We start from the raw sequence: 12918 nt of genomic DNA, 5'->3' as shown, positions 1-12918 counted from the left end.
GTATTGTGGGAGCTGCATTGATTACCAGTTTTTGTTTTCTGGGTGCAGTTCAAGGTGTATAGTTTAGGTCTGTGGTGGCGAACGTATGGCACGCATGCCACAGGTGGCACGCAGAGCCCTCTCTGTTGGCATGTGCGCTGTCGCCCCAGTCCTAGGCCTTCAGCTGGGTTTTATAAAATCTTTTCGCTTTAGGCCTCTGCCGCCATGTGCAAAAAAAAAAGGTTCAATCAATTTCAACTTCTCGCGGGGAAAAAAAGATCTTGCAAAGTTGGAATTGAATGATTGAACTTTTTAGTCCCACCAAGTCTACTGTTACCACTGCAGCGACGCCCACCCAATTGGCCACACCCATCTAATGGGCCATTCCTACCCGATGGGCCATGCCCTCCCGGCACCCGACGACACATAAGTAGGTTTTGGGTTGCAGTTTGGGCACTTGGTCTCTAAAAGGTTCGCCATCACTGGTTTAGGTATCTCTAAGACTGCTTGCTTTAAGTAGAATTTGCCCCTCTGGGATATAGAGAACATTTGTTAAGAGATATCTGTTCTCTGCTGAAGGTCATCTCTTGTGCAGTCAGATACCCTTCATCCTATTTATTAACATTTATATGTTTGTAGATTAGTTAAATTGGCCCAATTAGAGGCATATTCAATTGTTTGAGACAAAACACATATATATTCCACTGATGATACTGTTTAATCATGTTGATTCTCGGTGATTCTATGTTCTAGTTTACATGGCTTCTTTCAGTTGTTTCATTGTTTCCTAGATACAGCTTATTAAAGTTTGTAAATATTTGGATTAAGATTATTCAAATCATTTTTGAATGTGCCTGTGTGTATTTGCTCTAGGAGAAGATGTTATTGCTTCAGAAAGGGCAGCAGCTTTATGTAATGCTTGTGACCTCTCTGGAAAGTCCCTGTTTGTTTTGCCACACACTGATCATCTTGTAGGTTACATTATAAGGTAAGCAGATAATGCAAAATATAGGCTTTTCCACACTACTTCTTTAGAGGCAGAAGTCTTGTGTTGATACCCTTAAAAGCATGCTGGTGAGATTTACTTTAAAGCAGTGTTTTTCAACCACTGTTCCGTGGCACACTAGTGTGCCGCGAGATGTTGCCTGGTGTGCCGTGGGAAAAATTGAAAAGTAATTATAAAATACTTTCTTTGTGTTTATTTGATTCCTATTCAAGAGAATTACTTTATATATAGTCAATATAGGCACAGAGTTAAATTTTTTAACATTTTCTAATGGTGGAGTGCCTCGTGATTTTTTTCATGAAACAAGTGTGCCTTTGCCCAAAAAAGGTTGAAAAACACTGCTTTAAAGTAATTGGTATAACAATGCCTTTCACAATTTAAAATCACTTTCTACTTTTCCCAATTATTTTATCTTTTGACATAAAGTGGGACTAGCAATTTCAGAGCCCCAAGATTATTCCATCAAAATTAAGTAGGAAAAAAGTCCACATCCCATTTTTTGGATGATTTAATTTTGTTAAGGGAAAAACTAAAGCAGATGCGTTAGGTTGCTGTTATTTTTATTTTTTCTCAATCCTATAAAAAGCCATCTTCAAGTTTGCACACATTTATGTTATTACCATTAAACCCCTAAGTCCCCCAGAGATTGAAGGAAAAAAAGGATGAATTCCTTGCCAAAAGTATATTTGGATCCAAAACATTTTCAGCTAGAAGTATTTATGATTTTTATTAATATTTATTATCTATTTTTATTTTATTCAAGTAAAGGTTAAAATACACAACTCCAAAAAATAAAAAGGAAAAAACACAAGATGACATTAAAAAAGAAAAAGGCACACAAAACAGCAACATACTATATACATATATTATCCCCCAATTGAATACTGATTAATACATTACTACAAAATTGGTTCCCACCCCTTGCGAAATATCACCATCCCACATTTTTAAACTACTAAATCTATACGCAAATTATTGACCTGTCTTCTTTATATTATATTAGTGACAAAATAGTTAATAGGAAGAATAATGATACTAAAGCAGAACAAAATTAAAGTTTCAAAACTCTGTTAACAAATTATTATTATAATCCACTCGTAGAAAATTTACCATGGCATCTTATCTATCCCAAATCATACCAAAAGTTAAAAATAATTCACCCTGGATCAAATGTCCACGTTTATTTCTTATTGCCATATCTTTCCAATTGTTGTCTAATTAAATATAATAGATTCCATCTCCACAATAAGTCTGTCTTCCCATCAAAGTCCAAATAGAATTGATTTCCAGTTAGGTGTAATAAATCCATCCAGTCTCCCTCAATCTTTGCAAGAAAAAGGAATTTGTCTCTTCTCCATTCAATGAGAGTCCTAATATTGTAGGAATACACAGACTTAAACTTCAGAGAAACAGATGGATTTAATTCAGTTAATGCTTCAGTAATGAGAGTATCTCTTTGGTTTGGAACTGGATTCAAGTCTTTTTGTGTATCTTTATACAAAGTTACATTCCCCTGCATATTTTGCAAGATCTTTATTGTCTCATCAAGCTTTCAGCTAGAAGCTGCATACTACTCAAGCATCATTTCTTAGGTTTCAGCCATTGTTCAGCCATTCTCTAGTCCAGACATGTCAAACTCACGACATCACGTGACGTCGCGGAATGTATCAGCATTTTCGCCATTGTTGGCAATGGGGTGGGCGCGGCTTCTGGATGACATGTCCGGCCCACGGGCCAGCAGTTTGACACCCCTGTTCTAGTCTGAAATTTGATCTAAGAACAAAGAACATTGAAGCAGAAGGTAGTCAAAGGGATGTTTTCTCAATGTTTTGGTATATTTCAATCCAAGATTAAAAGAAATTTTTTAAAAAAACTCCAAATATTTTGCAAAGTTCAAAAAGTACATAAATCTTGTGGTGAGAGCCTAATATTGAAATAAATAAAAGTTCTTCCCAAAAGCATTTCGTGCTCCACATGGAGGGAACAGAGGTTGCCCAGAATGATATATCAAAGGGGACAAAAAGAAAAAAAAACATTGTATTTATGAAACATTGAGAGGATATTGGTGGTAGTCTGACAAAAACATTGTTCCTGGGTTTTGGATTGTGAAATTCCATTAAGTGAGAGCCAGTTTGGTAGGTTAGCTACTTGCCTAGAAGCCAGGAAATGATGAGTTTTAGTCCCACTTTAGGAATGAAATCTGGCTGCGTGACTTTGAGCCAGTCGCTCTCTCTCTGCCCAGGGCACCTCATGGAGTAATTGTTATGGGGAAAATAGGAGGAGGAGAATATTACTGTGTTTGCTGCCTTGACTAATTTATAAAGTAATAAAGGCTGGATTAAAAAAATGAATAAAATGGCTACCTTGAAGGAAGTTTTGCAGATTTACAAAATTATTGATACAAACCATACCAGAAACCACATACAGGTAGTCCTCGAATTACGAGTGTAATGGAGCCTGCCCGTTCCACTTGTAACTCAAAAACTCGTAGAGTGAATCTCGTTCCTTTAGCGAGATCACTCTCTTGCTCATTAAAATGCACATAAATGTAAACATGAGGTATTTCAGGGTGGGGAAGGCCATGGAGGGCCTAGTGAGGGAACAGGCTCCCAAGGCCTCCCCGAACCACTAAGATACCTCATGCTTCCCCCTCCCTTCCTGCCACCTGGAGAAGACCTCTGCCGCCCGGATCTATAGCCACAAAGCGATTTTGCACCCTCCCCCCGCGGGCGATCCAGGCTCTGGAAGCCCTTTCCAAGCCTCCAGAGACTGGATCCATGGCCGCGGAGTGATTTTGTAGGCCCTGTGCCCTGATCCAGGTTCTGGAGGCCTTTTCCAAGCCTCCGGAGCCCGGATCAGGCTGCGGGGGTGGGGAGGCGCAAAATCACTCCGCGGCCATAGATCCGGGCAGCAGAGGTCTTTTCCAGTCCTCCGGAGCCTGGATCGGCTGTTGGAGGGGCGTGAAATCGCTCCACGGCCGTGGATCCGGTCTCCAGAGGCTTGGAAAAGGCCTCCGGAGCCCGAATTGGGCTGCTGGGAGGCCGCAAAATCACTTTGCGGCCATAGATCCAGGAAGCAGACGTCTTTTCCAGGCCCCCGGAGCCTGGATCGGCCACAGGGAGGGGCACGAAATCACTCTGCAGCCATAGATCCGGGCGGCAGAGGCCGATCCAGCTTCCGGAGGCATGTCGAAGTGTCCCCGACTTCGATTTGGTTCTCTTGCAAAGAACAGAGGCCTAAAATACCATGAGATCATGCGAGATCAGTAGTGTGAGGTCTCGCTCCACTGATCTTGCGTCAATCTTAGACCTCTATTCTTTGCAAACACACCGAAGGCCTGGAGCAGCCGAGAAAGTGAAGGATCTCCATCTTTGCAGGGTGAATATTGAAAGGCCTGGTTTCCAGGGAGACCCGGGTGGGGGTGGGGAGTGAGGGAATAAACAGGGTGAATGTTGTAGAGCCACTGCAGTCACTCATAAGGACGAACGACTGCTGTGTTGCTGCAGTACTGGCAATTTCGGGAGTTGCTCGTAAGCACTAGGAGGCGCTCATCACATAACTTTGAACGAGCGTTAAGTGAACGCTCGTAACTCGGGGATTACCTGTCATTTTCATTTTATCCATGTCTGCCATCCCTAGTACTCTTCTGAATCTTCCCTGCTATATCCAGCTTCCTTTTATCTTCTTTTTCTTAGCAAAGTACTGAGCTACAGCAATCGCATTGTTTTCATTTTCCCCAAAATTCCTTTTAAGAACAAAGTGTAGCCCAGAAACTTTTACAAAACAAGCTGATGTTGGAGGCTATCAACTGCTTTACAGTAGGTCAGCTTTCCATTCATTAATTTTTTAATTTTAATTTTTTAATTAATTGTATTAATTTTAATAAAACTGAGGTGGCAGACACTAATATTTTGATCTGGGGTACCTGTAGGTAGTTGTAAGGTAGCCCAGAAATATAAAGTGTTTGAAAATATTTTTTGTATATTATTTAACTTATTTATATAAATTATTTAACAATCCTACCTGTTAAAAGTTCCTTGGACTGCTCTACAGCACTAGCAAATACACTAAGTTGTGTTTTTAAGGTTGTTTAGTAATCTGCCCCTCCCCCCCCATCCAAATACCTGTTTTTCAGTGATTCAGCAATTAAAACCTTCATAGACAAGTTCATTAGGTATGCGTTTTATTGTCTTTTGGGATGTCAGATTAAAACAGGCATTTTCTAAATTCTTAAGTATGCATATAATCCTAGTTTGTTGTGGTAATTTGCCATTCTTTATCTTTTCCTGTTTGGATTTCTGAGAACTTTTCAACAAAGTTTTAAATAAATATTTGTGAGAATGATTAAGTAGTGGGAAGAAGAAGTTATCCTCCCAAAACAAGGCATGTGATAGTTGAGAAAGACAGGTGAAATTATTGCCATTAAATAAATAGTAACTGTAAGGATGGTTAATATAGATTTTTCTTTTACAATCTTTTAAATAGTTTTGTTGTTGTTAGCTGCGAAGTCGTGTCCGACCCATCGCGACCCTATGGACAACATTCCTCCAGGCCTTTCTGTCCTCTACCATCTTCTGGAGTCCATTTAAGCTCACGCCTACTGCTTCAGTGACTCCATCCAGCCACCTCATTCTCTGTCGTCCCCTTCTTCTATTGCCCTCGATCTTTCCCAGCATTAGGCTTTTCTCCAGTGAGTCCTTCCTTCTCATTAGGTGGCCAAAGTATTTGAGTTTTAGCTTCAGGATCTGGCCTTCTAAAGAGCAGTCAGGATTGATCTCCTCTAGGACTGACCGGTTTGATCGCCTTGCAGTCCAAGGGACTCGCAGGAGTCTTCTCCAGCACCATAGTTCAAAGGCCTCAATTCTTTGGCGCTCAGCCTTTCTTATGGTCCAACTTTCACTGCCATACATTGCAACTGGGAAGACCATAGCCTTGACTATACGCACTTTTGTTGACAGGGTGATGTCTCTGCTTTTTAGTGTGCTGTCTAGATTTGTCATGGCTTTCCTCCCCAGGAGCAAGCGTCTTTTAATTTCTTGGCTACAGTCCCCATCTGCAGTGATCTTGGAGCCCAGGAAAATAAAATCTGTCACTACCTCCATTTCTTCCCCATCTATTTGCCAGGAATTGAGAGGGCCAGATGCCATGATCTTGGTTTTCTTAATGTTAAGTTTCAACCCAAGTTTTGCACTCTCCTTCTTCACCCGCAACAAGAGGCTCTTTAGTTCTTCTTCACTTTCTGCCATTAGAGTGGTATCATCTGCGTATCTTAGGTTGTTGATATTTCTTCCGGCAATCTTAATTCCAACTTTTGATTCATCTAGCCCTGCCTTTCTCATGATGTGCTCTGCATATAAGTTAAATAGGCAGGGCGACAGTATACAGCCTTGCCGGACTCCTTTCCCAATTTTGAACCAATCAGTGGTTCCATGTCCAGTTCTCACTGTTGCTTCTTGACCCGCATATAGGTTTCTCAAGAGACAAATAAGATGGTCTGGTACTCCCATCTCTTTAAGAACTTGCCACAGTTTGTTATGATCCACACAATCAAAGGCTTTAGCATAGTCAATGAAGCAGAAGTAGATGTTTTTCTGGAACTCCCTAGCTTTCTCCATGATCCAGCGTATGTTGGCAATTTGATCTCTAGTTCCTCTGCCTCTTCGAAATCCTGCCTGTACTTCTGGTAGTTCTCGATCCACATACTGCTGAAGTCTACCTTGTAGGATTTTAAGCATGACTTTACTAGCATGAGAAATGAGTGCAATGGTGCGATAGTTTGAACATTCTTTGGCACTGCCTTTCTTTGGAATTGGAATGTAAACTGATCTTTTCCAATCCTGTGGCCACTGTTGAGTTTTCCAAATTTGCTGGCAAATTGAGTGTAGCACTATTACTGCATGGTCTTTTAAGATTTTGAATAGCTCAGCTGGAATACTGTCACCTCCACTAGCTTTGTTGTTGCTCAGCTTTTCTAAGGCCCACTTCACTTCACATTCTAGGATGTCTGGCTCGAGGTCAGTGACCACCTCATTGTGATTATCAGGGACATTAAGCTCATTCTTGTATAGTTCTTCTGTGTAATTTTGCCACCTCTTCTTAATCTCTTCTGCCTCTGTTAGGTCCCTGCCATTTTGGTCCTTTATCATGCCCATTTTTGCATTAAACGTTCCCTTCATCTCTCCAATTTTCTTGAAAAGATCTCTGGTCCTCCCTATTCTATTGTTTTCTTCTATTTCTTTGCACTGTTTGTTTAAGAAGGCATTCTTATCTCTTCTAGCTATTCTCTGGAATTCTGCATTCAATTGGGTGTATCTTTCTTTTTCTCCCTTGCCTTTCGCTTCCCTCCTTTCCTCAGCTATTTGCAAAGCTTCCTCAGACAGCCATTTTGCTTTCTTGCATTTCTTTTTCTTTGGGATGGTTTTGGTTGCTACCTGTTGTACAATGTCGCGAACCTCTGTCCATAGTTCTTCAGGCACTCTGTCTATCAGATCTAATTCCTTAAATCTATTTGTCACCTCTACTGTATATTCAACAGGGATATGATTTAATTCATACCTGAGTGGCCTAGTGCTTTTCCCTACTTTCTTCAGTTTAAGCTTAAACTTTGCAAGGAGAAGCTCATGGTCTGAGCCACAGTCAGCTCCTGGTCTTGTTTTTACTGACTGTATAGAGCTTCTCCATCTTTGGCTGCAGAGCATATAGTCAATCTGATTTCTGTGATGACCGTCTGGTGATGTCCATGTGTAGAGCCGTCTCTTGGGTTGTTGGAAAAGAGTGTTTGCTATGACCATCGTATTCTCTTGACAAAATTCTATCAGCCTGTGCCCTGCTTCATTTTGTACTCCAAGGCCAAACTTGCCTGTTATTCCGGTTATCTTTTGGCTTCCTACTTTAGCATTCCAATCCCCCATGATGATAAGGACATCATTTTTTGGTGTTAGTTCTATAAGGTGCTGTAGGGCTTCATAGAACCGGTCAATTTCATCCTCTTCAGCACTGGTGGTTGGGGCATAGACTTGGACTACTGTGATATTGAATGGTTTGCCTTGGATTCGAACTGAGATCATTCTGTCATTTTGAGGATTGTATCCCAGTATTGCTTTTCCTACTCTTTTATTGACTATGAAGGCTACTCCATTTCTTCTGAGGGATTCTTGCCCGCAGTAGTATACCTGGTGGTCATCTGAATTAAATTCACCCATTCCTCTCCATTTTAGTTCGCTGATACCTAAGATGTCGATGTTCAGTCTTGTCATCTCTTGTTTGACCACGTCCAGTTTTCCTTGATTCATGGATCTTACATTCCAGGTTCCTATGGAGAAAAAATCTTTACAGCATCGGACTTTCCTTTCACCACCAGACACATCCACAGCTGAGCGTCCTTTCGGCTTTGGCCCAGTCGCTTCATTCTTTCTGGCGCTACTAGTACTAGCCCTCTGCTCTTCCCCAGTAGCATATTGGACGCCTTCCGACCTGAGGGGCTCATCTTCCAGCGTCATATCGTTTTGCCTTTTGGTACTGTCCATAGGGTTTTCATGGCAAAGATACTGGAGTGGGTTGCCATTTCCTTCTCCAGTGGATCACGTTTTGTCAGAACTCTCGGCTATGACCTGTCCGTCTTGGGTGGCCCTGCACGGCATAGCTCATAGCTTCATTGAATTACGCAAGCCCCTTCGCCACGACAAGGCAGTAATCCATGAAGGGGTTTAAATAGTTAGAAGGATTTTAATGCAAATTATAAATATAATTTTAATGCTTTCTTAGAAACATTATCAGTCTGTATAGGACTTTCCCTAACTATAATGTTATGCATATTCTGAAATATGTCTCTGTTTTTGTTTCTAAAAAAACTGTGATTTTCTTTCACAGGTTAGAAAATGCTTTCTATGAACATGCTCAGACCTATTACTATACAGAAATACGAAAAGTAAAATCTCATAAAGAATATTTGAACAAAACAACACATCAGGTATTATTAAGATTAGATAAAGTAAACTAGCATTGATGAAGCATTAGAAGTAAGAACATATAGAATACAAACATATAATGTTACTAAAGGTAATGTTAGTATAAGAGTTGCCTATATAATTTTTTCTTTATTGAGATTTCAGTAGGTAATCCACCATTAAAATAAAGTGTATTCACCGAGGCATTCTTGTGATATTTCAGTACTGTCATTTAATAATTCCTGTTAACAAGTAATACTATTACTGTTATTTTGATTAGAAAATTAATGTTTCATCATATGGAAAAGTGGAAGAACGAATGACGTGTGTTTGCATATGTATATCTATTTGTGTATCAGAAAAAGAAAAAAGAAACGAAAAGCAGTTTGGGAAAATTATTTATATCCTGCTGTTTTACTAAAATTGCCTAGAGATTATAAAACATAATCCTAAAATATCAGAACGCAAATTTTAGAAGCCCTATAAAAGCAAATTACAAAGTGCAATCTAGCAGCAAAAATAAAACTTATGCTAGTGAACAAAATTAATTGAAACCCACTGAAAATGTGTCAGACTTACTGTTTAGCTAAGAATGAAGAGATATTGATCCACATTTAATGTTGCCTACATTAAAAAGTTTATAAATTAAAAATAACATAGTTTAAAATGTTGTCAATTGGTTATGTTGCAGCTTTTGTTTGTTAGACACCAGTTCAAAATAGCATTCTTCAGTGAGTTGAAGCAAGACACATTAAATGCTCTAAAGTAAGTATTTTTATTCAAATATTGAAGTAGTAAGTGGAGGTCTCTGTTCATCAAAGGCAGGGAATGGGTGGTAGAAGAGTAGAAAGATTTTGTATGGCAGGTGTTAAATCACCTGCTGCAGTTTTCCAGGGTTAAGTACATACTGCATGTTCTTCCCATCAAATAACTTCACTCAAATATAGTAACTGCCTTATGGTCTAATATCAGAAATATTGATTCATTTCAACACGATGAGCATAACTCTTAGCCACCCCACTGGGTTAATTTCTTAAATAAATCAAAAGGCAGTGGGAGTCATCCTAGAGAAAATGTACTTAAGACTTGACACCAATTTGATGGCAATAATTAAATGGTGGGAGTACTTGAAAGATGTGAGGAACTGCTTCTTAGAAAAATTGTTGACTGAGGAAAGGGTTAGGGTTAAGGTTACCATGTTTGTCATTTAAACTTTGGGATTGTTTAACTCAGGGGTTCCCAACTGGGGGTGTGAGAGGATATTCCAAGCGGTGCGAAAACTTGGTTTTAGAAGTTTCAAAATTATAGTGTATATGCATAATTTGTTGCCGTTATTTTGAACTTTTGTAAGGGGTGCGAGAATATATCAAAAGCGTTCTAGGGGTACGGGGTATAGAAAAGGTTGGGAACCGCTGGTTTAACAGAATTTTATATTCCAAATGAATATTTTATGTTTAGAAACTACAAAACTGCCTTTAATCTTGTACATGAATTGAGAGCTCATGAAACAAACATGCTGGAAATCAAGACTATGGCAGGATTTATAAATTACAAGGTAACAACTATATTATTTTTACTTGTACAATTTTTAGTTTAAAGGTAGAATAATACCAATGTATACATATATTAAAATTTTGTGGTTGATGATATCTAGAAACATATTTATTTATTTATTTATTTTAATTAAATTTTGTATGACATATGTATGACAAGAACATTTTTATCCTTAAGGTTGATATGTAGTAAGCAGTGTATTGCTGACCACATGCCAGTAAATATGAAGGTATTTAAGGGTTGGATATAGAAAGATTCATATAAAAGCATAAAAGTTGTATGGCTTTTTGGTACACGAATATACAATTTCATTATATTGAATTTGAGTTTCTAACCTTTATAAAGTGTTCTAATTTCTCATATTTTTAGATCTGTCGCCTGTGTTTTCAGCATAATACACCACTGGATGCAATTGAACAGTTTAGGAAACATATAGATCTATGCAAGAAAAAAATAGGAAGTGCAGAGTTGGCTTTTGAGCATGCTGCCTGGATGTCAAAACAGTATGTTTTTAAAGTATTTTTTAGTATAATAGTTGGTTAATTAATTAGGTATTTCAAGCTGGAAAATGTTCTTTTTTGCCTACATTAATATCATGTGAAGGCTGTCTTACTCAGCTTGAAATAATGAAATAATGTCTTATTTGTTGACTTTATATCCTAATTTTTCTTTGAACTCAAAGTATGCGGGGGGGGGGGAGGTTTCTCCTATAATTTAATTCTCACAGTGACAATCTGTGAGATAAGAGCCAGTTTGGTCTAGGATGAGGAAGGTGTGTTGGGTATGTTCAGCGCCTTGAGTTATTTGTAAACATAAGGTGGGATACACACACAAACGTATGTGTGTGTGTGTGCATAATATAAAAAAACAGACTTGGCTGAGAAAGTCATCTAGTGAACCTTGTTAATTTCTAGAGCAATTAGCAATCATCATAAAAACTTATTAGTACTAATAAGTTTCCTTTTTAAAATTATCATGAATAACTGATGTATTCTGAGTGCAACACTGCAAAGGAGCCTAGGAAAGCAATAGAAAGAAATGTGTAAATCAATTTATTTCTTATTTTTACATTTTGTGACACATAACACATTGTTTTGGGTTTTTTCATATAATTATGAAAGCTAGAAAATTTGGGGTGCTTCCTTAAATTTAGATTCTTAGGATCTTACATGTTCATGAATTTCCTCTTGTCACTACTTTTATTTTCAGCTCAACTTTTGGTAAAATATTTAAAGTTTGTGTTTGTGGTTTCTTAACAGATTTCAGGCTTTTGGAGATCTATTTGATGAAGCTATTAAGCTAGGGTTGACAGCTATTCAAACACAAAACCCAGGTTTCTATTATCAGCAGGCAGCATATTATGCACAAGAACGGAAGCAATTGGCAAATGTTCTCTGCAATCATGAGGTGAGTCATAGATTATTTTACAGCTCACTTTTGTTTATGGCTATGAAGCTTATTTATTTAAGTATTAAATTTAGTCTGCACATCACACCAAGTATATAAGGTCCTAAAATAAGGCTGGACATACATTAAGTAACCTGAATGAATTTCATATAAAGAATACCTTATAGATGTATATCAAATAATTCTCCTTCGCAAGTTGACACTAATGTGTGTGTGTGCTAAAGAATCATCTATCTTATCTGAGTTGTACGCATTTTCCATGATCAATATAAATCTTGAATGTGGAACCTATAGTAAATGCAAATAAATGTTGGATAGTCAAAATTTAATGTTTTTAATGTCCCAATCCACTGTTTTACTAAATGAAAGATTTGAGCTACAGACCTGTGTGTAATTTTTAATTGGCCATTCTACATTAAATGATAGAATGATTATACAGAAATATTATACATATTTCCACTGAAAGTTTTCTAAGAAAAAGATGTTTAGTATAGCTGTTCAGATTCCTGGACAAAACATATACTTTTTTCCTTGAATTATGGCTCCTATGCTCAAATATTTATTATCAATATCATTGATATTTAGTTATCTGAAGCATATACTTGGATTTAGTTTATTATCTTAAGATTCAATTGATATTTTTGCTCTCTGAGATATTGTGTTGGTGCAGGGTTGCTCTTCTATGATCTCATTTTAAACGTTCTTCCTTGATTTGTGATTTCATTATTGCTTTGATCATACATTAAAAATCAAGTGTAAAGAAAAAAATTGCTGAATTTACAGTCTTCTGTGATATATCCTAATCCGGATCCATTAGAAACACCAACTGGAATGCTTGACTTCTATGGACAAAGACCATGGAGGCAGGGAATACTAAGTAAATATATTTTTTTATTTCTTAATTAAAAAATAACTTAATAATCATTTATCTTAGTCTGAAGAGAAATGTGTAGCTCTTATAAACTGATCAGAAATGGTAACAGAAATCTGCTTCCTTGTTCAGGTCAGGACTTGTTTGTGTTCTTT

At 38.0% G+C, this 12918-nt stretch overlaps 1 protein-coding gene across 3 annotated transcripts in view; it reads left to right on the top strand.

Moving 5' to 3' along the window:
- TRAPPC11 (trafficking protein particle complex subunit 11) overlaps positions 1 to 12918 on the top strand; it is a 65750-nt gene that overhangs the window by 3769 nt on the left and 49063 nt on the right. For all 3 annotated transcript variants that reach the window (XR_014027057.1, XM_081332314.1, XM_081332315.1), the window contains exons 5-11: positions 853 to 967; positions 8855 to 8954; positions 9623 to 9696; positions 10390 to 10486; positions 10855 to 10988; positions 11745 to 11892; positions 12676 to 12769. Coding sequence is in view for 2 of the 3 variants with exons in the window: in XM_081332314.1 (XP_081188440.1) it covers positions 853 to 967; positions 8855 to 8954; positions 9623 to 9696; positions 10390 to 10486; positions 10855 to 10988; positions 11745 to 11892; positions 12676 to 12769 (762 nt within the window). In the remaining variant the exon portion in view is untranslated. The remainder of the gene's footprint in view (positions 1 to 852; positions 968 to 8854; positions 8955 to 9622; positions 9697 to 10389; positions 10487 to 10854; positions 10989 to 11744; positions 11893 to 12675; positions 12770 to 12918) is intronic.

Source organism: Vipera berus, assembly GCF_964194415.1.
Source record: "Vipera berus genome assembly, chromosome: 7".
Taxonomy (NCBI): domain Eukaryota; kingdom Metazoa; phylum Chordata; class Lepidosauria; order Squamata; family Viperidae; genus Vipera; species Vipera berus.
This window is presented reverse-complemented; position numbering and strand designations above follow the sequence as displayed.